Source organism: Mustelus asterias, chromosome 4 (genome assembly GCF_964213995.1).
Source record: "Mustelus asterias chromosome 4, sMusAst1.hap1.1, whole genome shotgun sequence".
In the NCBI taxonomy this organism is placed as follows: Eukaryota; Metazoa; Chordata; class Chondrichthyes; order Carcharhiniformes; family Triakidae; genus Mustelus; species Mustelus asterias.
Window position 1 is genome coordinate 105899393 of NC_135804.1, and position 27281 is coordinate 105926673.

General features: G+C 40.8%; 1 protein-coding gene across 1 annotated transcript in view; it reads left to right on the plus strand.

Annotated features, from left to right (window-relative positions):
* The window catches only part of LOC144492915 (U3 small nucleolar RNA-associated protein 14 homolog A), a 44231-nt gene extending 29657 nt beyond the window's left edge, over positions 1-14574 (plus strand). Inside the window, exons 12-14 of the mRNA XM_078211537.1 lie at positions 2917-3107; positions 6740-6839; positions 13436-14574. Of these exons, the coding sequence (XP_078067663.1) occupies positions 2917-3107; positions 6740-6839; positions 13436-13690 (546 nt within the window). The 3' untranslated portion in view covers positions 13691-14574. The remainder of the gene's footprint in view (positions 1-2916; positions 3108-6739; positions 6840-13435) is intronic.
* The last annotated feature ends 12707 nt before the right edge of the window (positions 14575-27281 follow it).

The following is a 27281-nucleotide window of genomic DNA, read 5'->3' on the forward strand; positions in this document are numbered from 1 at the left end:
AGGCTGGAAAATTGGGCGGGGATCCTGGATTCAGGATTCAATCCTGGACCGGGGAGCGGCGCGGGCTTGGAGGGCCGAAGGGCCTGTTCCTGTGCTGTATTGTTCTTTGTTCTATATAATATGTATAAAAAGGCAAATTAAATCTACAATTTGCTGTCAATTTGAATTTGATTGGAAGACTTTGTTCTATTCTAAAGAAGATTTCTGCTGTGTGTGTATTTCTGATTCTGTACTTTTACTTATATCTTACACGTTTTTACATAAATATTCAACTAATCAAGTTCAATTACTGCCCAATATCTTCTCATTTCTTAGAAATGTACATTTCTAGGGAACTGATGATTAATGTTGACTCAGTTCCATGAGGCAACTTTTAAGGCCAAACCTTTTTTGCAAATCAGGTTTCTCAGTAGAATAATATCCTAATGTTATAAGACCAGAAGACATAGGTGCAGAAGTAGGCTAATCAGCCCATTAAGTCTGCTCCACCATTGTGAGATCATGACTGATCTGATAATCCCCTCTCCGCTTTCCTGCTTTATCCCCATAATCCTTTATTGCAGTTTTCTGCAGTCTTTCTCTATATAAATAACATTCAGCTCCTTTATTCATCCTATCAAAGCACATAACTTTACATTTTCCTACAATGTATTACATCTGCTAAGTACTCACTTAACCTGTTTATATTCCTCTCTACACTCTGTCATCCCTGCCACTTGCCTTCCCTATTTTTGTGCCATCCACAAACTTGACAACAGTACATTTGCTTCCTTCGCCCAAGTCATTAATATATATAATAAATATTTGTGATCTCAGCATTGACCCTGTGGCATTCCGCTAGTTATAGGTTGCCATCCTGAAAATGCCCCTCTTATTCTAACTCTGTCCTCTTTTAGTTAGCCAAACCTCTATCCATGCTGATATACCACGTCCAACATCATGGGCTCTTATCTTAAGTAGCTTTTTGCATGGTATCGGATCGGAAACTTTTTGGAAATCTGAGTATATTATATCTACTGGTTCCCCTTAACTTATCCTGCTCATTAGAATCATGGAATAGAATCCCAACAGAATAAATTATGCAGCGCTTCATTTAAGAAGAAGGCCATTCAGCCCATCGAGTCTGTACCAACCACAATCTCACCCAGGTCCTATTCCCGTAACCCTACTCATTTACCTAATCCCCCTAACACTAGGTCAATGCTAATCCCCCTGACACTAGGGTCAATTTAGCATGGCCAATCAACCTAACCCGCACATCTTTGGACTGTAGGAGGAAACCGGAGCACCCAGAAGAATCCCACACACAAACGGGGAGAAAGTGCAAATTCCACACAGACAGTGACCAAGGACGGAATCGAATCTGGGTCCTAGGTTCATTGGCTAAACAGCAAGTGGGGAGCTGGAGTGAAACATTCCTAGTGGAGAGGTGCTAGAGATTTCAGTTCCGAGCTCACTAATAGCACTTAAATTAAGCGCTGCATAATTTATTCAGCTCCATGCAAATTCCCAGTATAATTTCCTGAACCAAATGGAGTTGTAGAATTGAGGATGAAATTTGGAGAATTATAATGACCAAACATTATCTAATCAGAAAAATGAATCCAGGAGCATTCTTAACTAACAAATACGGGACCAGGTTGCACAGAGACTCCCAATGTCCACATCAAAATAGAGGACAGAGTTCATGTCCTAAATAGTTGAACTCAAATGTTGATGGCAGAAAGCTGTAAAATGCCTTACCTGAAAATGAAGTGCTGTACAAGATGTTCTTGGATAAGACTCTTAATTCGTCACTTGAAACTATGCACAATTCAAATGAGCACATTTTGAACATTTCACTTACCATCATTGTACTTCATTAAAGAAACAGTGTAGAGAAATGATATGCAGATAACCAAGTAATGGAAGAAATGACCTGATCAAAAACAAATTGGAAAAATGGAATTTAATAATGGTATTCTAGAATTGCAATTGTAAATTGAATTGAAATTAATTGTTTTAATTAGAATTGGAGAAATTGGACAGAGTTTTCCTGTCCTACCTGCCGCAGGAATTGTAGTGGGCGGGGGCGGACCATGCAAAGGTCAGTTGACATTGGGCAGGATTTTCCGGTCTTGGAGTGAGCGTGGCCGGAATGTTCTGCCCATTGTGTCTGAACACACAGGCATATCAGTGTTCTGTAACAGTTGTGGTCACTGTACCTTTGCCTTAAACCAGAATAGTGATGTGTTTGAGCATAAATTTGACATGTTGATTAAGTTAAGGTACAAATAATATGGCCCGTGTGCTGTTTGAAGCTTGTCACACTTCCACATCTGAGCCCTTTGATAGACTTGATGCTTTTGAATCTGTGGGCCTCAATTGATGATCTGTCTGGTTGTGGAATACTGTATTGTCTAAACTAGAATTCAGTGTTTTTTTTCTTTCCCACCAAACATACTGGGGGGGGGCAGGGGGAATGCACTTACTGAGCAGAGTTGCTACAAAGCATTACTGCCTGTGAAGGGACCCTTAACACCAAAACTATCTAGTTAAACTCTCAAAGAAGAAAGTTCTTCCTTTGGAAAGGTGTTTTGCTTCCATGCAGTAATTGCTCATAGTGCACAATTGAAATTAGGAGCTTAGAACTATAAGTACTCACCAATGTTACACAGTTGTATGTTATGCTGCAGAAGTTTCCTTGAGAAAGATGACATTTGTGATTGTGGCCTTCAACAAGAAATCACTGAATAACACTGATAAAGAACAACAGGATATGTTGTTAAGATTATATTGTAAAATGCATTAAATGTACACAGCACATCAAATTAAGGTATAAAATGCACCAGGAAAATAAATATGGACTTCAATACATAGCATTTGACAGTGAGCCTCCGTCCTTTAGATAATTTTCAATTTATTCTTTCTTATTAGAATGAGGAACAGGAGGACCAACGCATGGTCATCCAGGAGGCCTTTGCATCAGATGATGTCATTGATGATTTCATAAAAGACAAGAAGAGGCAAATTGATGCTGCCAAACCGAAAGACATCGACTTAACTTTGCCAGGGTGGGGTGAGTGGGGTGGAAAAGGCCTCAAACCAAGTGCAAAGAAGAGAAGAAGGTAAGTCTTTTGGAAGAATGACCATGATGCGTACAGGTCACTGGTAAGTTAGGACTGTCGATCTGAGTCTTTTTCAGCTATGAAGAAGTATTTAATACTCCAGTTGGAACAGAGGCTAATTCTCAGTCGGCTGATAGCTTTAACTGGACATTGTATTTAATATCTGTCACGAAAATGGACTGAGGGCTACAGAGATTTAATAGATCATTTGGGTCATAACAGACTTGGGAGTAGTACACAGATCAATGGTATGGGCTGGAAGGCATGAAGGGACGGCTTAATTTTTTTTGGTTTGTATAGAACTGTTCGTGTAGGCAGTAAACTGGCCTATGCTTCTGGAAAAAACATCCAAGTATCTATTTTCTAGTTTTATACATGTTCAATTTCACAAATATTGTGATGAGTAGTTATAGTGAAATATTTTGCATATTCAACCACATACAGAAAGTTTAGAGATTGCAAACATCTTGTTGAAGATGTGACAGGAATATTGGTATGTGAATATTCTATTCTGGCAAGGTGTTCGATTCCTCTCTCTTCTCTCCCCCCCCCGCCCCCTTCCTCCACTGCCACTTGTTTACAATAATATTTAAATGATGCTGTGGCAGATACTCATTTGCAGCTGGAAGACTATTGACCATTCCAAATCTCTTGAAAACCAAACAGGGAAGATAATTTTTCAATTTATTCATTTTTAAGGGACGTGAACGTCACTGGCAGGGCCAGCATTTATTGTCCGTCCCTAACTGCCCTCCATTTCGGAGAGCACTGAGAGTCAACCACATTGCTGTAGTTCTGGAGTCACATGTAGGCCAGACCAGGTAAGGATGGCAAATTTCCTTCTCTAAAGGACATCAGTGAACCAGATAGGTTTTTACAATTGACAACGGTTCCATGGTCATCATTAGACTTTTAATTCCAGATTTGTATTGAATTCAAATTTCACTGTCTATCATGGGATTCGAACCTGAGACCCCAGAGGATTACCCCGAGTGTCTGGATTGCCAGTCCAGTGACAATACCATTACACCACTGCCTTCCAAAACACCACGGCCTCTCCAGTGAGTTAAATGGATGGGGATCACCACAGAATTTCTGATTGATTCTTCTCGATATGTAATCTTCTATTAAGCTTAACTGGCTGGAAAATCAGAAAGTGTCTCACTAAAACTGTATCAGTATCTGTTAACTCACTGGAATATTATTCATGTAGCAATGTACTAATTAAAATGTCTTCTCCAATTATTGCATGATTTCCTTTTGAGCAGCTTGCATAGTCTAACAGGAATTTATATAGGGATCTCCCTGTATTCAATATTTGCAGATTCTTTGCACAGAAAATCATAAACATGATGAAAATGTTCCTTAGATTGTACTAACATTGTTAAACCAAGTGATTGCAGCTTGTTAATTTGACACCTGTGGTAGAAGAAAATTGGCATTTTTCATGAAGGATGAATTTACTAACCATGCGGATGAAGAGAAAGTAATTAGAAGCAGCCAAGCTGGATTTCAAAGATGAAGATTGTGCTTTAAAAACTTGACCCAGTTGTTTGAGGAGCTGACAAGATATTTTTGATGCAGTGGCTGTGACAGATATGAACTTTCAGTCAAGCTTGATAAGATACTACACACAAGAAATAGAAGCAGGAGTAGGCCCCCAGGTCCTTGACACCTGGCCCGCCATTCAATACAATCATGACTGATCTATGCCGGCCTCAACTTCTTTTCTGTGCCATTTCCCCATAGCCCTCTGTTACTCGACCTATTAAATTCTTATCCACCTCAACTTTAAATACTTCCAGTGATCCTTCCTCCACCACCTTTTGGGGCAGAGAATTCCAGAGATTCACCACCCTTGGCAAGAAGAAATTTGTACACACCTCAGTTTTAAATGATCGGCCCTTTATCTTGTAGCTATGTCCCCTTGTTCGAGACTACCCCCCCCCCCCACTAATGAAAACATCTCACTATCTACCCTGTCAAGCCCCCTTCAGGGTCTTATATGTTTGAATAAGGTCACCCCCCATTCTTCTAAACTCTAAGGAATACAGACCCAGACTATTTCGTCTCTTGATAGGAAAGCCCTCTCATTGCAGGCATTACCCTGGACTGCCTTCTTTGGACTGCCTTCGATGTTACTATATTCTTTTTTAGGTAAGGCGGTCAAAGCTGTACGCAATATTCCAGGTGAGGCTTCACCAATGCCCTGTACAATTGCAACAAAACCTCCCTTTTCTAAACTCCAACCCTTTGCAATAAAGGCCAAAATGTTGTTTGCCCTTTTAACGACTTGTTGGATCTGCCTGCTAGCTTTTTTGATTCATGCACTAGGACACCTGGATCCCTCTGTACTTCACACACCTATTTAAAGTTGAGGTTTATTTATTAGTCACAAGTAAGGCTTACATTAACACTGCAATGAGGTTACTGTGAAAATCCCCTAGTCGCCACACTCTGGCGCCTGTTCGGGTACACGGAGGGAGAATTTAGCATGGTCAATTCACTTAACCTGCACATCTTTGGACTGTGGGAGGAAACCGGAGCACCTGGAGGAAACCCACGCAGTCACAGAGAGAATATGCAAACGCCACACAGACAGTGACGCAAGCCAGGAATCGAACCCAGGTCCCTGGCACAGGCAGCAGTGCTAACCGCTATGCCACCATGCTGTCCCCTATTTCACTCACCTAGGAAACTATTGGTTATAGGATTAAGGAGAGGGTGGAAAATTGGATTTAAAACTTGAGAAGGGAGGAGACCGAATAGGGGATAAATGGTGGTTAGAAGTGGATAGCTGTGTGCCAACTGTATTCTATGTACTTCAATGATTTGGAAAGGAGACTTAAGGAAATGTCTGCACTTGTAAAGGATGCTAAAGTGGAAGTCAAAGTAAATAATCTGATTAAAAGAAGCTGCTAGGGGATAATGATAACATGGTGGAGTGGGCTAAAATGACAAAGAAACCTAATGTCAAAAATTGTGAGCTGGTACATTTCTTGTTCCAAAAATAATAGATCTTATGTTTTGAAATGGGAAGAGCAGAGAGATTTTGAGAGTTCTGAAATTTACAAAACAAGACTTTTGAAAGCAATACCTCAAGTGTATAAGACCATAAATTTTGGGGAACACTGGGTTTTACAGCAAGCTGTATAGAATATAAAAGTTGAGATACAGGGTCATTTTACAACCATAATTGAAGTACTGGGGGCAGTTTTGGATGATGCACTGAAAAAAGGATATGAAGCAATAGGCTGCAGCACAGGTTCACTCGTATGCTGCTTGATATGAGGGAAAATAAATATGAAAACAATCCAGTTTCTTTTGTCTGTCTTCATTACAACAGAGTCGCTTAAAAAGTGATTTGACCAAGGCATTTAAAATTATGACGGATTGGACAGGGGAGATCAAAACCAACTGTTTTCAGTGTTGTAAGATCTAGAACGATGGGACGTTGCTCATAGATTTAGAGTAGTATTCGAACAAAACTGATACTACTTGCACAAATCTAAAAATTGAAAGAGAACATGGTGTTGTTAAACTTCATATTTTGGATGCACTTTTTACAGGCGCCTGTAGAAAGTATCATCTTGCCTAGGCCTAATTGTACTCTTGTTACTGATTCTTTCTAGGTTCCGCATTAAAGCTGCCCCACCTCTGCCTAGGAAGGATCAACATTTGCCTAATGTTATAATCAGTGAAAAACGAGACATTAGTGTTGCAGAACATCAGGTGAGAAGGCTACCACACTGCTGAACTTGAGACTTGATCAATATGTGGTACATTCCGTGGGAGTGAATACTAGATGTGTAACATGAATATAAATTCTTTAAGGGTGTTTGGTGACAGGGCAGATCAGGATGTTGCCATTTTACTTCAGACTTGGACTTGAATCCAGGCCTGACTTGATGTTTATATTGAGTTTGTCAAGTTAAACCCAGTTTTTAGGAAAGTTAGCTACATAGTCCTAACTTCCTGCAATTCAATATATGTTACACCCATAGAAGCCAAAATTATAGTTGCTATCAGAATATACCACTATATCTGTGTACCAGGTGATGCAGTTCAATGTTGAAAAAAAAATGCTGGAGCAAACTAGAGGGAGTTTACTTTGGATCTAATCCATGCTATACCTGAGCAGGAAATGATTTTTATAAATACTGGAGAAACATTCAATTTTCCAGCACCTTTATTCTTCACTAAGCACAATTCACCATGAATAAAGGAGGAAGATACTTTCTTGCTGGAGGGTGAAAGTTTTGATTTCAGGTGATGTCTTGAATGAATGTTTCAAAATGAAGTCCAAACTTTTTTGTATTTTGTTGTCTAAGAGGTTTTTAAAAAATGTTATTTACTGCCCCAGGCATATTCACAACCATTAGAAAAGGAACACTTTTTTTTTTTTAAAGTTCCAATGGGAATGACTACAGTTTTCAACATTTAAAATATGGCATGAGGGAATATTAAGCTAGTGGTTTCATAGAAATTTGTCTCTCCTTTAAGATTTTTCTTGGTGCCCACCCCTTTGACCTAATTTATCCTTCCTTGGCTCATTGTCAGGTTTTTTCCGAACACATCTGTGAGGCGCCTTAGGATATTTTTTTATGTTACAAATGCAGTATCATTGTTAATGAACACATGGTGTGAGAGTGACCTAAATTTCCAACAGACTAATTAGGAGCAGGCGTAGGACACCCGGCCTCTCAGGTTTGCTCTGCCATTCATTAAGATCATGGCTGATCTGTTTGCAACCGTAACTCCACATTCCCACCTACCCCAATAATCTTTCACCCCCCCCCCCCCCCCCCCTTTGTTTATCAAGAATCTATTTACCTCTGGTTTAAAAATATTCAAAGACATTGCTTCCACAACCTTTTGAGGAAGCAAATTCCAAAGACACTCAGTCCTCTGAGAGAAAAGAAATCTCCTTTTCTGTCTTAAATGGATGAGCTGTTATTTTTAGACAATGACCCCTTGTTCTTGATTCTCCCCCGCGTGGAAACATCCTTTCTACCCCCCCCCCCGGTCAAGATCCCTCAGGATCTTGTATGTTTCCATCAAGTCATCTCTTAATCTTCTAAACTCCAGCGGATACAAGTCTGGCCTGTCTAACCTTTCCTCATAAGGCCATTCCAGTATTAGTCTGGTAAGCCATTCCTGAACTGCTTCCAAAACATTTTCATCCTTCCTTGAATAAGGAGGCTAATACTGTACATAACACTTCAGATGTGGTCTCAGCAATGCTGTATACAACTGAAGCATGACCTGCCTACTTTTGTATTCGATTCTCCTTGCAATAAACAATAACATTCTATTAACTTCTCTAATTACTTGCTGTCCCTGCATACCCTTTGCAATTCATGCATTAGGACCCAGATCCCTCTGCCTCTCCGAGCTCTACAATCTCTCACCATATAGATGGTTTTTAAAAATTCTCCCTGCCTGCCAAAATTAACAATTTCATATTTTCCCACATTATATTTAGCCAGATCTTACTTAATCTATTTATATCCCCTGTAGCCTCCTTATGGTCTCTTCACAACTTGCTCTCCTACCTACCTTATCTTTCTGCCATCAGAAGAATTGGAAGCTAAACCTTTGGTCCCTTCATGCAAGTCATTTATATAAATTGTAAAAAGTTGAGGCCTCCATTTGTTGCATCTTGCCAACTAGAAATTTACCCATTTATGCCTACACTCTGTGTCCCTTTAGCTAGCCAATCTTCATTCCATGCCAATGTTTTACCCTCTACACCATGAGCTTTTATTTTCCTCAATTAACTTTGATGTGGTTCCTTATCAAATGCCTTCTGGAAATCTGTAATTACAGTAAAGCTCTTTTATCTACAGTACCCAGTACTACTTCAAAGAACTCCAATAAATTATTAAACCTTCTGATTTCTCCCTCACAAAACCATGTTGAGACTGCCTGATTACCTTGATTTTTTCCAAGTGCCCTGCTGTAGTGCTTTTAATAGTTTCTAACATTTTCCCAATGACAGATGTAACGTTAACTGGTCTGTAGTTTCCTATCTTCTGTCTCCCTTTTTGAATAAAGGAGTTACATCTGCTATTTTCCAATCAATGGAATCTTCCCCGAATCTCAGAAATTTAGGAAAATTGAAACCAACGCATCAACTATCTCTCTAGCCATTGCTTTTAAGACCCCGATGATTAAGTCCATCATGACCCAGGAACTTGTCAGCCCGCAGTACCAACAAATTGCTCTGTACCATTTCCCGGCGATTGTAATCTCCGGAGTTCCTCCCTTCCCATGTCTGAATTATTAATTACTGGGATGTTGCTTGTATCCTCAATAGTGAAGATTGATGCAAAATACCTGTTCAACCCATCTGCCAAATCCTTATTTTTCACTCCCCAGACTCATTTTCTTTGATACTAATGCTCACTTTGTTAACTCTTTAAAATATCTATAGAATCTTTCTATCTGTCCTTATTTTTCTAGCCAGCTTTCTCTCATACTCTCTTTTTCCCCTCCTTGTAATTTTTTAGTCATTCTTTGCTGTTTCTTATTTTCTGTTCAATCTTCTGACTTGCCACCCATCTTTGTGCAGTTATCTGCTTTTTCTTTAAGTTTGATGCTATCTTTAACTTTAAATTAACCATGGATGCTGGGTCCTTCCCTTGGATTTTTTTCTTGTTCTAATGTATCTATTACCTGTATTCTGAAATATTCCCATAAATGTCTGCCACTTCATCTCTGGTGACCTATCCCAAACATAAATTGCCAGTTCTCTTTAGTTAGCTCTGCTTTTATGCCCTCATAATGCTAGTCTTGGATGCACTTTTCTCTTCCTTAAACTGAATGTAAAATGCAATCATATTATGATTGCTAATAGAATCATAGAATCCCATTCGACCCATCGAGTCTGCACCGATTACAATCCCACCAAGGCCCTATTCCCGTAACCCCACATATTTACCCCTGCTAATCCCCCTGACGCTAGGGTCAATTTAGCATAGCCAATCAACCTAACCCCCATATCTTTGGACTGTAGGAGGAAACCGGAGCACCCAGAGGAAACCCACGCAGGGGAGAACATGCAGACTCTGCACAGACAGTGACCCAAGCCGGGAATCGAACCCTGAACCCTGGCACAGTGAGGCAGCAGTGCTAACCACTGTGCCACCGTGCCGCCCATTATGGGACAAAGTTGGACAGGCCGGGCCTGTATCAACTGGAGTTTAGAATGATGTGATCTTATTGAAATATGTAAGATCCTGAGGGGACTTGACAGGGTGGATGCTGGAAGTACGTTTCTCCTAATGGGAGAGACTAGAATTTGGCAGCGGGAGAGGTGTGACGCCGACACTGTTTAAAAATAAGGGATCTCCCATTGAAGACAAGCTGAGGACAATTTATTTTCTCTGAGGTTTGTTAGCCTGTGGAATTGTCTTCCCCGGTCACCAATAGAATCGGTGTCATTGAATATTTTTAAAGTTGGGTTAGATAGATTTTTTATTGACAAGGGTATAGGGTACAGGAAAATCGAGATTAAATCAAATCAGCTATGATCTTATTAAATAGATCTTATTAAAGGGATTAAATGGTCTACTCCTAATTTGCATGTTCGTATGCATCAATGGCCAAGCCTTCAGCAGCCAAGGTGCTAAGATCTGGAATTTCCCCTCAAGCTCTCCATCTCTCTACTTGGCTTTGTTCCTTTAAAACTTTGTTTCTTTTAAGCTCTCATCTGCCTCAATATCTCCCTGTTGCATTTTGCTTTACAATGCTCCTGTGAGGCACTGTAGGATTTTTTTAGCATATTAAAGGTGCTATCGAAATACAAATTTATATATTTCCCTATCAAAAGCGGCTGTAGAAGCAGAATCTGCAAAAGCTTTCAAAGCAGAAGCAAATGAATAATTGAAAAAGGAGAAAGTATGGGGAAGTAAGGGGAAAGGAGCAGATGTTTAGGGTTAAGGTTTTTTTATTCATTTGTGGGACATGGGTGTCGCTGTCCATCCCTAGTTGCCCGAGGGCAGTCGAGAGTCAACCACATTGTTGAGGCTCTGGAGTCACATGTAGGCCAGACCAGGCAAGGACATCAGATTTCCTTCCCTAAAGGACATTAGTGAATCAGATGGGTTTTTCCGACAAGCGACAATGGTTTTATGGTCATCAGTAGATTCTTAATTCCAGATTTTTTTTTATTGAATTCAAATCCACTATCTGCTATGGCAGGATTCAAACCCAGGTGCCCAGGACATTAGCTGAGTTTCTGGATCAATAGTCTAGTGATAATACCATTGGGCCATTGCCTCCCCTGAACAGATTAGTGAACCAACACATATGTGGCCCTGTGAATTTGCTGTAAAATTCTATAGCTCTGTGTTTTGAATCAATTTAACTTCAAGTTTTCTTTAGGAATCCATTCTTACACGGACTTTTAAAAATGGTTGTTTGTAGTCACATGTTCTACTGCAAAAATATTTTCCAATAAAATATAGCAAAGTAGGCTCAAGGGAAAACCCTCATGACTATTTATTTCACTTGAGTCGGTGTTCTGTTCTCAATCAAAGTGTGTTCTTTGTGCCACCTTCAAACTCTAAAATGGAATTTATGATGAGGGGTTGCAGGATTATTATCATTGTTAGGCTGTATGTGGCTTTCACCTTCACAAGAGTGTTGCCACTCATCCTTCACTACCACTTGAGAATAATAAATAAATAGAAATTGGACAAGGAATATCCAGATTTTTACAGCATTTTTTTAAACTAAATGTGTTGAGCATTTTATTTTTCTCTCTCTCTCCTTCTCAATGCGTTCCTACTGTTCTGAAATATCAGTGAATGACCCCAAAATAACTGTTGGTGACTCTCCTGTCGCAATCTCTCCTTGGCTACCTCATCCGAACGAACATTCTTCATGTTTTTGTCTTGTTTGTGAATGCTGGCAGGTTGTTCAAGTTTGGAAGGCATTATGCAGCTCCTGATGCCAACACTGCACACTTTCCAGCAAAGGTTCATGAAGTAGCAATTTTCCCATCCTATGCATGCAGAGTTCAAATGTAGCTCTCCTATCACCACTCTGACTTGCTTAATTGTTCATTATTAATTGCTATTTAATGGAGGTTGCACTTGAAACATTTCAGATCTGTACAGATTCATTCTTTACTGGGCAGCAAAACTAGTACTTTGTTAACAGACAGGAAGCAAAGAGTAGGCATAAATGGGGCATTCTCAAGTTGGCAGGCTGTGACTAAGGAGCCTCAGCTATTTACAATCTATTGTCATGACTTAGACAAAGACACGGTAATGTATCTAAGTTACTGATACAAAGCTAGATGGGAGTGCAAGTTGTGATGAGGACACAGGCTGCAAAGAGATATAGACATTTAACGGAGTGAGCAACAAGATGGCAGATGCAGTATATTGTGGGGAAGTGTGAGATTGTTCACTTTGATCATAAAAATAGAAAAGCAGAGTATTTTTTAAAAGGCACGAAACTTAAATGTTGATGTTCAGAAAGACTTGGGTGTATTAAGACAAGGAACACTAAGTTAACATGCAGGTACAGTAAGCAATTAAGAAGGTGAATGACATGTTGATCTTTATTGAAAGGAGATTGAAGTACGAGAATAAGGAAGTCTTGCAACAAGGCCTTGATGAGGCCTGAAGTACTGTATATAGTTTTGGTTGCCATATGTAAAGATGAATATCCTTGCATTGGAGGCAGTACAGTGCAGGTTCACAAGATTGGTCCCTGAGATGAGAGGGTTGTCCTTTGCTGAGAGACCTAACACTCTGACATTTAGAACAATGAGGCATTCAATATTCTAAAGGAGCTTGAAAGGGTAGATGTTGGGAGTTTGTTTCCGCTGACTGGGGAATACAATCTCGGTTAAGGAAGAGATCGATCACTTGGGACCGAGATGGAGAAGTTTCTTCACTTAACGATTTGTGAATCATTGGAATTTTCCACCTCAGGCGATTGTGTTGATACTCTGGTGACTGGGATAGACAAATGTTTGGTGTCTCAGGGAATCCAGAGATATGGGGAGAGGGCAGGAAAGGGGAGTTGAAGCCCTAGATTTGTCATGATCGTATTGAATTGCAGAGCAGGCTCAATGTTAGTATGGTCTATTGCTCCTATCCCGTGTGTTCTAGTTTCTGAGCTGCCGGGCGCTAAGACAGCCATTTTAACAAAAATGTAATATTTTCATGCTCAATTCTATTTGGTTAAATGCCTCGGGTTCCAACTATTTACTTCACAGAAATGGGCTCTGCTACCTTGCTATTAGTGTGTGAACAATAAATAATCCTGCCTGGACACCAAACACTGATTTTTTTTTTGTTTTGATGCAGGTGAATCAACTACCATTCCCATTTTCTCATCAGAGTCAGTTTGAGAAGAGTATCTGTGCTCCCATTGGGAAAACATGGAATACTGAGAGAGCAACGCATAAATTGACCATGCCGAAAATTGTGACAAAAATGGGAACAATCATTGAGCCAATCTCCGAGGAGGATTTGCTTCAAAATGAGAAAAGTATGATGGCAAAAGTGAGACGGAATCCTCATAAACACAGAAAAGTGCAGCAGAAGAAACCATTTCATTAATGTCAAAAAACATTGTTGCTTACAGCAAAAAGCTCCTAACTTCTGGATTGTACGGCAGACTCTTGACCTGTAATGTAATAATGGGTATGTCATTTCCTTGCAGAATGTATATTAATGAAATCTACTGACCAGACCAGCGGTTTGTCCCATCTAGGCTGTAGCACAATGTGCTGAGGTGCCCTCGGCCGATCACATTTTGTGGAATAATGAAAGTAGAGATCAAAACTGTTGTCACACATCACAGTAAGAGTGGTTTTACAAATAGCATTTGCACGGTTCACATCTTATAAATCCATGAGGGAGAACTGCAGCTCATTAGTCATGGCCCTTACAATTTCAGGTGAACCTCTTGACTGCACTAATCCAGGGAAAACAAGGCCTTCCTGTATAGATTGGATGAGTGTAAAGCATAAGATTTGGATACTGAAAGGAGCAGTATTACTTAGCAAAAACTGCAGTGATGTGTGGTTCCTACCATACTAGAGATAGAGAGGAACGGTTTTTAATGTCAATATCCTTTCCATCTTTAAAATCATTCATTTCTTACCAGGATTTTGCAGGTGATGCATTTCATTCAAGCGACCTTCAGTAATGTGAGGTCTTCTAACAGTGACTGCTGGCAGGTTTTTAAGAGGTGAGCCCAATCCTGGTAACATACTTGCATTGCCCCTGTGGGAATTAGGGAGGGCTATTTGGGCTTGCGTGCAAAGCATTGGATTTAGAACATAAAGATAGCTGGGTTCTGTGAAACTATATACCTTGATATAAATATCTTCACGAGGGAGAATAGAGAAATCATTGGTACAGTATTAGAGTTCAAATATACTGAATTGAGTAAATGAGACTTTAAGCAATTAAAATGGTCGATTTTTAATTAAAATATATTACAGAATGGCAATCTGTCTGTTTTTATAACTGGATATTGCAAGGTAAACATGAATAAAATACTGCTACTGATGAAAGCCAGTCATGTGAAAGACATTTGTTAAAAATAGCTTTGATGTGAGCATTTATGGAGCTCTCGTTAATTCAAACCCTTATTTCTGTTTTCTGTCTGTGCCAACAGCACCCTCGACAGGACCAGATATATCATTGCATCACACATGTTCATCTTAAATAATTAGTCTAACTTTTCTTTTCTGACTGAAGAGTCCTAGGAAATGCAGCTGTAATATAGAAAATTTGCAGTCAGATCCAAAGCTAAAACTGATCAATTTACTGCTCTGCAAATTGCATAGTTTTTTTGGGGGTGGTTTATAGTTCAATGGGGAATCAGCAGTCCATTAGTCTACCAAGTTGCCACAGTGCAACAGGAACTAGCAACTGTCTGGCTTCTCACCAAAGGGATGTTCTTTGTGTGTGAGTGATTGTGGTTGGGTCAGTGAATAGCACCTCCAGTGCCTCAATTTGAACATTTTGATCCTTTAAAATTTTCTGTGGCTCCTTTCTCATTTGTGTTATCCCCTCAGCATTGCAGCCTGTCTTGAGCTCTTTCCCTCTGACTCCAGTCTCTTGATCATCCTTTTCTCCTTCATCCTACAGTCAGCAAATGTGGCTTCAGGCAGCTAGGCCCCAAACTCTGAAAGTCCCCTATCCACTTCCCTGTCATTCTTTAAGACTTTGCTTAAACCCTACCTCAAATGTTCAAATGAGACTTAATCTGCTTGAAAATTGAGGTTTACTGCATCCATTTTAAGATGCTCATATTTTAAATTTCAGACCTTAAAAAACGTAGCAAGTTGTTTTGATAAGTAGCTTAACCCTACAGACAAAAAAAATCAAATTCAATTCTTGATAGATGAAGTAAACTGTGCCACAACAGAACTCAGTATCCCTTGATTATGCTTGGCAGTTATGTCCCCACGTGATTAACAATAGCAACAGCAGCTTCTATTTATATGGTGCTTTTAACATAAAATGTTGCCAGAAGCTTAACAGGAGCATTAGTAAAGATGATTTATCATAAAATTACATAGAGATACTAGAGTAGATGAAGGTCAAAAGATAGATTTTAAGAAGAACCTTCAAGACAGAAAGGGTGATTGAGAGGTGGGAAAGTTTGGAGCGGGAATTCCAGAGTTTAGGGTCTTGGCAGCTGCAGGCATGTCACAGATGGTGGAGTGACTTAAAAATTGGGCTGCTCAGAAGGCAAATTGGAGGAGAGCAGAAACCTTGGGATTGTCGGACTGGAAGAGATTGTAGATATAAGGAAGGGAGAATCCATTGAGGGGTTTGAAAACAATGGTGAGAATTTTAATATCAAGGTATTACTTAATCAGGAGCCAATGTACAGGGATGGTGGGTCAATGGGACATGGTGCAAGTTGGGACATGAGCAGCAGAGTTTTAGATGACCTCCAATTCATGGCGAGCCATAAAATGGAAGGCTGATCAGAAATACATTGGAGTGATTAAATCTAGAAAGAACATGGATCAGGATTTCTTCAGCATTTGAGATGAGGCAAGGTTGGATTTGGATGAATTACAGAAGTGGAAGTAAGTATTCTGAGAGTGCAAGTATCCGGACAAATGTGAGGTAATGTATTTTGGAAGGTCTAATACAGATAGGAAATATACAGTAAATGGCAGAACCCTTAAGAGTATTGATAGGCAAAGGGATCTGGGTGTACAGGTACATCGATCACTCAAAGTGGCAATGCAGGTGGAGAAGGTAGTCAAGAAGGCATATGGCATGCTTGCCTTCATCGGCTGGGGTATTGAGTTTAAAAATTGGCAAGTCATGTTGCAGCTTTATAGAACCTTAGGCCGCACTTGGAATATAGTGTTCAATTCTGGTCGCCACACTACCAGAAGGATGTGGAGGCTTTGGAGAGGGTACAGAAAAGATTTACTAGGATGTTGCCTGGTATGGAGGGCATTAGCTATGAGGAGAGGTTGGAGAAATTTGGTTTGTTTTCACTGGAGCCACGGAGATTGAGGGGCATGGACAGAGTGGATAGTCAGAAACTTTTTCCCAGAGTGGAAGAGTCAATTACTAGGGGGGCATAGGTTTAAGGTGCGAGGGGCAAGGGTTAAAGGAGATGTACAAGGCAGATTTTTTACACAGAGTAGTGGGTGCCTGGAACTCGTTACCGGGGGAGGTAGTGGAAGCGGATATGGTAGTGACTTTAAGGGGTGTCTTGACAAGTACACGAATAGGATGGGAATAGAGGTCCCCAGAAGGATGGGGGTTTTTAGGTAAGTAGTGCAGCATGGTCGGTTCAGGTTTGGAGGGCTGAAGGGCCTGTTCCTGTGCTGTAATTTTCTTTGTGCTTTCTTTTATATGGTCAGAAGCTCATCTTAGAAATGTTTGTGAACAATTTGGTTCAGACAGTTACCCAGGAGAGGGTCGGAGTCATGAGGGAATGGAGTGTAGTCTGCCAGCCCTCATTGTTCAGGTTCATACATACAAAAACAATGAATTATGAAACCTGTGAACTTAAACCTCAACAAAGAGAATGACATGGGAGAAAAATAAAATGAATTCAGCTCATTTTACCTCTGAATATGGTACAATGTTTTTTGACATAAATGGCTGAATTTCTATCGCCTGTTACATTACTTGTGGTCAAAAGTCATAAAAATAAATGTGGAATGAGAATGACTCAGCAATTTGTACATCTGAGTGGACTTGCTCTTAAGTCCTGACTTTCCAATGTTGCTGTGCGAAGTCTGATCCAGAATGGATAGTAAATCATTGTCTTCTGGTGCGTGCACACATTTCTGTTTTGTTAACATGACATTAGTACCTATTGCCAATACGGGCGGCACGGTAGCACAGTGGTTAGCACTGCTGCTTCACAGCTCCAGGGTCCCGGGTTCGATTCCCGGCTCGGGTCACTGTCTGTGTGGAGTTTGCACATTCTCCTCGTGTTTGCGTGGGTTTCCTCCAGGTGCTCCGGTTTCCTCCCACAGTCCAAAGATGTGCGGGTTAGGTTGATTGGCCAGGTTAAAATTGCCCCTGAGATGCGTAGGTTAGAGGGATTAGCGAGTAAATATGTGGGGGTAGGGCCTGGGTGGGATTGTGGTCGGTGCAGACTCAATGGGCCGAATGGCCTCCTTCTGCACTGTAGGGCTTCTATGATTCTATGACTACCTGCCCTGGTATGCTCAACAATGGATGACCTAGTGTTGCAGGGCCATTGATGATAAAACCCTTTATCTTGTTCAAACTTTGTTCCCTTCAAGTAGCCAGACCAAGTTTCAGAGTTTTAAATCAGCTGTTTATTATGCAAGCTATAGCAACAACCCTGGTATGCCAGCTAGTGGTGAGCCAGAACCCTGAATACAGGTTTGCACATACAGATATGCTTCCATATTTAATTATATGGATTTAACATATACCAATCAAAAGGTTGCAGTTATCTATATCCGCTCACAACTATTGAATATGGTTACATCATGCCCAAGATACAAATATTAAAGACCAATCGCAATACATACATGCATTAATTATAATATCCAATCAGTGTAAAGTTTTGAACATGCTAGCTTGTGCCTGGGTTTGTCAATCAGTTATCTCTCCCATGTCCAGATGACGGACTTAATTAATTCTCTGACTATGGGTGTTTATTAGAGAAACAAACCTATATTCTGGGGTTGCCTCCATTGTAATTAGGCCCTGATGCTTATCTGGGTCTGCTTCAATAAAGATCTGTGGTTTTTCTCATAACAGCTTATGTGATTTTTAAATTTGCAGTTATTAACCCTTTCACCTAACTTGCACTTGAAGTGAACAGTTCATTTCTTGCCTGACTAAATATTTAACCTTATCTACACACCAGTTTTAGCCTTTAACTGTGAGTCACCAAACGATGAAGTTAATTCCTGAAATGTATAAGATACTGAGGGGTCTTGACATGATATATGTGGAGAGGGTGTTTCCTCTTGTGGGCAAATTTTGAACAAGGAGTCACTGTTTAAAAACAAAACATTGCCAATTTAGAAAAAAAAGGTGAAGCAAAATGTTTCCACTCATGAGTCTTTGGAACAGTCTTCCTGAAAAGCTTATGGAGGCAAAAACTTTGAATATTTTAAGGCAGAAGTGGATAGATAGTAAACAAGGAAGCTGATAGGTTATTGAGGGTGGGAGGGATGCAGATTTGAGATTACTATCAGATCAGCTATGATACCAAATGGAAGAGCAGGCTTGAGGGGGTGAATGGTCTACTCTGGTTCCTTGTTTGTATATAAAACACTTAGATATAGCTAAGATGTGATTAAATGCTATTTAAACACAAGTTTTCATTTATCTTTAATAGAACCGGTTTTTCCAGAACTGATTTTATTCAGGGTGGCTTTGTGACATTAGTAACAGTAGTACTTGAGATGATTTGGTATGAATTTTTAATAGCTTTATAATAAAACTGTAACAAGGGGCTATGTTTGGTCCAATTAATTCTTTCCTCGTCGCACAGTTGTTGGGTAACCAACATGTTTCCATCACCTCCAGGAGTTAATTAACTTGCAAGGCAAGAGAAATTTCTGGAGAGTGAGTGTGAAACAAAAAACTGGAAATGCATAGATCTGTTGGTATCTCGACTTAGATTGGGTTGCTTAAATTCTACAACAGCTATGATATTTTTGTTTAATTTGAACTAATGTTCTGAGTTCAACTTTTCTGCACCACTTAATGTTTTATATCCCTCAGTGAGTTTTTTTATTTTTGTCACAGATAAGCTTGCGTTAACACTGCAACGAAGTTGCTGTGAAAATCCCCTGGTTGTCACACTCTGGTGCCTATTCAGGTACACTGAGGGAGAATTTAGCATAGACAATGCACCTAACCAGCACATTTTTCGGACTGAGAGGAAACCGGAGCACCCAAAGGAAACCCACGCAGACACCGCACAGATGGCGACCCGAGGCTGGAATCTAACCTGGTCCTTAGCACTGAGAGGCAGTAGTGCTAACCGCTCCTAAACCAACATCATCCCAGACAATAAAGTATTTTTCTCAACTCTCCCCTCTACATGCCCTTTGGGGCATGGACAGAGTGGATTGTCAGAAGCTTTTTCCCAGGGTAGAAGAGTCAATTCCTAGGGGGCATAGGTTTAAGATGCAAGGGGCAAGGTTTAAAGGAGATGTATGAGGCGAGTTTTTTACACAGGTGCCTGGAACTCACTGCTGGGGGAGGTAGTGGAAGCACATACGATAGTGACTTATAAGGAGCGTCTTGACAAATACATGAATAGGATGGGAATGGAGGGGTACGGTCCCCGGAAGGGTAGGGGGTTTTAGTTCAGTCGGGCAACATGGTCGATGCAGGTTTGGACGGCCGAAGAACCTGTTGCTATGCTGTAATTTTCTTTATACACTTGATCGCTCCTATTGCTTTTCTTTGTACTCTATTCTGTATTCATGTATATTTGTGGTCTGGTGGCCAGAATTAAACCGTATTCTCTATTTTATTTCACCTCAGTAAGAAGTCTCACAACACCAGGTTAAAGTCCAACAGGTTTATTTGGAAGCACGAACTTTCGGAGCGCTGCCCCTTCATCAGGTGAATGATCATCACCTTCACCTGATGAAGGAGCAACACTCCGACAGCTTGTGCTACCAAATAAACCTGTTGGACTTTAGCCTGATGTGGTGAAACTTCTTCCTGTGCCTACCCCAGTCCAACGCCGACATCTCCACATCATTATTTCACCTCTTGTGGTGTTCCTTTTATCTCGAATCTTTGTGTTTGGTTACAGCAAGTTCATGGTGTCACTCCAAATTGTTCAAATTCTATCCTATTTAAATAATTTCATAAGCCAGAAATATTAATTAAGTTGCAGGTGAGTGATGTTCCATATCCTTGCGGAATATCTGCATCAAATTAATCAACATAATACCAGCTAGACAGATACCAGCCATGAATCACACACAAGTCAATGGTTATCCAGTAGGGCTGCAGCATGCCATTCTTAGTTTTGTGGTCATCTGAAATAAAACAAGTAAACAAACTTCTATTATTGTGCACACAAGATAGGGCGCAACCCATCTAATAAGTCTCATCTAATTAGTTTCCAGAGTTATGGATCATTATGTGCCGCTTCAATTTCTGAAACATGCTGCAAGTTAATTCCTTGTTTTGGAGGTGCATTTGAATTGTTACTAATTAAATGGCCATGGGATATTTAATTCATTAAATGTTAATTTACTCTGTGGGATACTGCATTGTACAGACCAGGAGGTCCAGATTCAATTTCCAGTTTATCTAGAGTAACATAATTGTATTTGGTACCCTTTGATTAGGGAGAAAAATTCAATGGGACATCCGTCAACAAGAAGATAAGATCATAAGCAAGGAAAAGTCCCAGTGCTTCATAAAGGGGAAGACCCAAATAAAGAATGGATTTTCAATCATGGAAGGATAATTATCTAAAAGCTTGGTCAAAATATAAGCATTTGATGGAAGGGCAAAATCAGGGAAGGAATCCTTGAATGGGCTCTCTGATCAATGGCAGGGAAAAGGGGACAAGGATGGGATGCAGCAAAGGTCAGAATTGGGGGGCTGAAGGGTGCAAATGGGATATAAGAAGGTTGCAGAAGTAGGTGGGCTAAGGCAGTGGAAGAATTTGGAGTTGAGGATATTAATTTTAATGTACTGGGTAATAGTGAGCTACCATAGGTCAGAGAGGATGAGATATTGTGCAGGTGGGACTTGAAGTGGAAGAGGATATAACTAGCTACGTTTGAGATGTTGGAGTTTATAGTGCATAGTAGGCTAGCAAGGACAATCTTGGAAAAATGTTACTGCTGGGAATGCACATATAGGCAATTGATAAAAGAATTAATTGTGATGTCTTTCATAGTCAAATAACCTTTGGATGCACTGTTTTGGGCGAGCTGAGTGCAGGAGATTGTGACCATATAGAAACCCTACAGTGCAGAAGGAGGCCATTCGGCCCATCGAGTCTGCACCAACCACAATCCCACCCAGGCCCTACCCCCACATATTTTACCCACTAATCCCTCTAACCTACACATCCCAGGACTCTAAGGGACAATTTTTAACCTGGCCAATCACCCTAACCCACACATCTTTGGACTGTGGGAGGAAACCGGAGCAAACCCACGCAGACACGAGGAGAATGTGCAAACTCTACACAGACAGTGACCCGAGCTGGGAATCGAACCCAGGACCCTGGAGCTGTGAAGCAGCAGTGCTAACCACTGTGCTACCGTGCCGCCCTATGTACCCCAGCAAGAAGAAATGAGAAGAGCAAAAAGAAGAAAATTTTCTTAGAACATTTCTCCTTTACCAGAAAGAAAAAAATTGAAAGTAGCCACCTCCAATTGGGTAATGTGTCTTTTTGCTTTCCATGTAACATAAGAAGACACTGCATCACATATTTTAGCAGACTAATGGCTGGAGCATGGGGGCCAGTCATGTGATGAAACCTCCAAGAATACATTTAATCTCAGTAGGTAACGCTAATCGTTCTTACTTAACCCATGGCATTAAATCAGAGTGTAATAACCATATTATGTCAACAATTATTGACTCATTTAGAGGTAGGCAATGGCCTAGTGGTATTATCACGACTATTGATCAAGAAACTCAGCTAATGTTCTGGGGACCCGGGTTCGAATCCTGCCGCAGCAAATAGTGGCATTTGAATTCCATTTTAAAAAATCTGGAATTAAGAATCTACTGATGATCATGAAACCATTGTTGATTGTCGGAAAAACCCATCTGGTTCACTAATGTCCTTTAGGGCAATCCTTACCTGGTCTGACCTACGTGTGACTCCAGAGCCACAGCAATGTGGTTGTCTCTCAGCTGCTCTCTGAACAAGGGCAACTAGAGATGGGCAATAAAAGCTGGCCAGCCAGTGACACCCATGTCCCATGAATGAATAAAAAAAGGTCAACCTATTTGTAAGTGGGTGTTATTTTGCTGCACCAAATACACTGGCTGCCAAGGTTGATCTTCCATTTTGGGTGAGTATAATCTGGTAACTTGTACTATTCTTGGCCTTTTTGGTGTTTATGAATTTTGATTTTTTTAAGTGAGGGGTGATATTGCTGGGACAAGGCTTTCCATCTTTTAGTTTGAACCTCCTCATTACTTCAGGGTATATATCAAATGGCACTCTGTTTCAGAGCTGAATAACCCAAGGCAGATGCAGCACGATTAGGTCCAAATTAAAGTTTTCCACTGTGTCTCAGCACCGACATCAAGAGACCATCCTCCACTGATCAGAATAACATTTTTAAATCTAGACATTAAAATCTAGACATTTTTAAAACTGTCTAGTCTCTGCAAGACAGTTAGATTCTTGGCCTTCATGTGGCACCATCCCATGACAGCATAACTTCAGAAATTTATCATGTCAGAAATTGGAGGTATGGTCATGTGTCACAAACATAGAATCATAGAAAATCACCAATGCAGTGCTGTACAAAGCAATTAAGTCTAATTTAAAATTGCTTATTTTTTTCATTCCAGTCCCCAGTCACAATATATATAGAGGGTAAAATCTGAATTTGTCAGTAGTGCAAGGTGAATTGGCAAAGAAAATCTAGCTCGGTGTAAAATGGGCAGCCAATTGAATTTCATTCCCATAATCTCCGCTCCTTGAATGATTGAAAGAAATTGTGAATGCAAAACTACTGCTGATTACAATCTTATGGTTCACTGAATAACTGCTATAAACCAAGAAATGTTTCTTAAGTGTACAGGGATTATCCCTGCAGATGGTAAGAAACACAATTGGCATCTTTTGGCCTTTCACATCCCTGCTCACAGCTGTACATGTTATGAGCACCATGCCTAAATCCTTTCTCGCCCAGTAGATTGGCTCCAAATTCAGAGCTTCCTGCAGTTAGAAAGACAGTATGCAAACTGTGAGTTTATGTAATACCGACATTTAGTTCATGTATTCCCAAGCTTAACAATTCGACTCTCCCAAACCAGAATGCAAATAGATAAGGGCAACGCAATGCAAACTGGAGGAACAACACCTCATCTTCTGAATGGGCACTTTACAGCCTTCTGGACTGAACGTTGAATTCAACAATAATAAAAGCAAATTACTGTGGATGCTGGAATCTGAAACGAAAAGAGAAAATGCTGGAAAATCTCAGCAGGCCTGGCAGCATCTGTAAGGAGAGAAAAGAACTGACGTTTCAAGTCCAGGTGACCCTTTGTCAAAGTTAAAAGACATAGAAAGTGGGAGATATTTATACTGTAGGGTGAGGGAATGAAAGATGAGTCTAGGGGCCAGTCTATGCTGAGACAGTACTAGATTCTCTCACAAGATGAAACATCAAAGAGAATTACAGCACAGGAACAGGCTCTTCGGCCCTCCAAGCCTGCACCGACCATGCTGCCCGACTGAACTAAAACCCCCTACCCTTCCGGGGGCCATATCTCTCTATTCTCATCCTATTCATGCATTTGTCAAGACCCCCTTAAAATTCACTAACGTATCTGCTTCCACTACCTCCCCCGGCAGCGAGTTCCAGGCACTCACCACCCTCTGTGTAAAAAACTTGCCTCGTACATCTCCTTTAAACATTGCCCCTTGCACCTTAAACCTATTCCCCCTGGTAACTGACTCTTTCACCCTAGGAAAAAGCTTCTGACTATCCACTCTGTCCATGCTCCTCATAATCTTGTAGACTTCTATCAGGTCGCCTTTCAACCTCCATCATTCCAGTGAGAACAAACCAAGTTTCTCCAACCTCTCCTCATAGCTAATGTCCTCCATACCAGGCGACATCCTGGTAAATCTTTTCTGTACCCTCTCCAAAGCCTCCACGTCCTTCTGGTAGTGTGGCAACCAGAATTGAACACTATTCCAAGTGCGGCCTAACTAAGGTTCTAATAAAGCTGCAACATGACTTGCCAATTTTTAAACTCAATGCCCCAGCCGATGAAGGCAAGCATGCCATATGCCTTCTTGATTATCTTCTCCACTTGTGTTGCCACTTTCAGTGACCTGTGTACCTGTACACCCAGATCCCTCTACCTATTAATACCCTTAAATATATATTACATATTATAAATGTAATATACAGTTACTGTATATTTTCCATTTGTATTAGACCTTCCAAATGCATTCCCTCACATTTGTCCAGATTAAGCCCCATCTGCCGTCTCTCCGCCCAAGTCTCCAAACGATCTATATCCTGCTGTATCCTCTGACGGTCCTCATTGCTATCCGCTATTCCACTAACTTTTGTGTCATCTGCAAACCTACTAATCAAACCAGTTACATTTTCCACCAAATCATTTATATATATTACAAACAGCAAAGCTCCCAGCACTGATCATTGAGTAACGCCACTAGTCACAGCCCTCCATTCAGAAATGTACCCTTCCACCGCTACCCTCTGCCTTCTATGACGAAGCCAATTCTGTATCCATCTTGTCAGTTCACCTCTGATCCCATGCAACTTCACCTTCTGCACCAGTCTGCATGAGGGACCTTGTCAAAGGCCTTATTGAAGTCCATATAGACAACATCCACTGCCCTACCCTCATCAACCATCTTCGTCACTTCTTCGAAAAACTCGATCAGGTTAGTGAGGCACGACCTACCATTCACAAAACCATGTTGCTTCTCGCTAATACGTCCACTTATTTCCAAGTGAGAGTAAATCCTGTCTCGAAGAATCCTCTCCAATAATTTCCCTACCATGACGTAAGGCTCACCGGCCTGTAATTACCTGGATTATCCTTGTTACCCTTCTTAAACAAAGGAACAACATTGGCTTTACTCCAATCCTCTGGGACCTCCCCTGTAAGAAGTCTCACAACACCAGGTTAAAGTCCAACAGGTTTATTTGTAGCTAACGCCACTAGCTTTCGGAACTGGTTCCGAAAGCTAGTGGCGTTTGCTACAAATAAATTTGTTGGACTTTAACCTGGTGTTGTGAGACTTCTTGCTGTGTTCACCCCAGTCCAACGCCGGCATCTCCACATCATGACCTCCCCTGTAGCCAGTGAGAATACAAAGATTTCTCTCAAGGCCCCAGCAATTTCCTTCCTTGCCTCTCTCAGTATTCTGGGGTATATCCTACCAGGCCCTGGGGACTTGTCTATCTTAATGTTTCTCAAGATCCCCAACACCTCCTCCTTTTTGATCTCAACATGACCCAAACTATCTACACACCCCTCCCCAGACCCATCATCCACTAAGTCCTTCTCTTTGGTGAATACTGATGCAAAATGTTCATTTAATACCTCACCCATTTCCTCTGGCTCCACGCATAGATTCCATCCCCTGTCCTTGAGTGGGCCAACCCTCTCCCTGGCGACCTTCTTGCTCTTTATATATGTATAAAAAGCCTTGGGACTTTCCTTAATCCTGCTGGCCAATGACTTTTTGTGACCCCTTTTAGCCCTCCTGACTCCTTACTTAAGTTTCTTTCTACTTTCCTTGTATTCCACACTTGCTTCGTGTGTTCCCAGCCGCCTTGACAAATGCTTCCTTTTCCTTTTTGACTAGGCTCACAATATCTCTCGTTATCCAAGGTTCTCAAAACATGCCATACTTATCCTTCATCCTTACAGGAATGTGCCGGTCCTGAATTCCTATCAACTTACACTTGAAAGCCTCTCACATGCCAGATGGTGATTTGCCCTCAAACATCTGTCCCCTATCTACATTCTTTAGTTCATGCCTAATATTGTTGTAATTAGCCTTCCCCCAATTTAGCACCTTCACCTGAGGACTACACTTATCTTTATCCGTCAGTACCTTAAAGCTTACTGAATTGTGGTCACTGTTCCCGAACTTTTCCCCTATGTCGACCACCTGACCGGGCTTATTCCCTAATACCAGGTCCAGTACGGCCCCTTCCCTCGTTGGACTATCTACATACTGTTTCAAGAAGCCCATCCATTCCACATCTACCCTGTCAAGACCTCTCAAGATCTTTTATGTTTCAATCAAGTCATCTCTTGCTTTTCTAAACTCCAGTTGATACAAGCCTCGTCTGTCCAACCTTTCCTCATAAGACAACCCACTCATTCCATGTATTAGTCTGGTAAACCTTCTCTGAACTGCCTCCAATGCATTTATCTCCTTCCTTGAATAAGCTGACCAATACTGTACAAATACTATAAATGTGGTCTCACTGGTGCTCTGTATAACTGAAGCATAATCTCCCTACTTTTGTATTCAATTCCACTCCACAATAAATGATAACATTTTATTAACTCTCCTAATTGCTGTACCTGCATTCTAGCCTTTTGTGATTCATTCACTCGGAATGTGCTCTGCAATCTCTCACCATTTAGATAAGATGCTTTTTTTTCCTAGACAATTTCATATTTTCCCACATATTTCCTTTGCCCAATCTTTAAACCCATATATACATAGTAACTTCTTTATGTCCTTCTCACAATTTACTTTCCTACCCATCTTTGTGTCATCAGCAAATTTGGAAACTGTCCCTTCAATCCCTTCATCCAAATCATTTGCATAAATTGTAAAGTTTGAGATCCTAGCACTGATCGCTGTGGCACACCACTCGTTGCATCTTGCCAACCTGCAAAAGACCCATTTATGCCTACTTTCTGATTCTTGTTAGCTAGCCAATCTTCTATCCATGCCAATATGTCACCCCCTACATCGTGAGCTTTTATT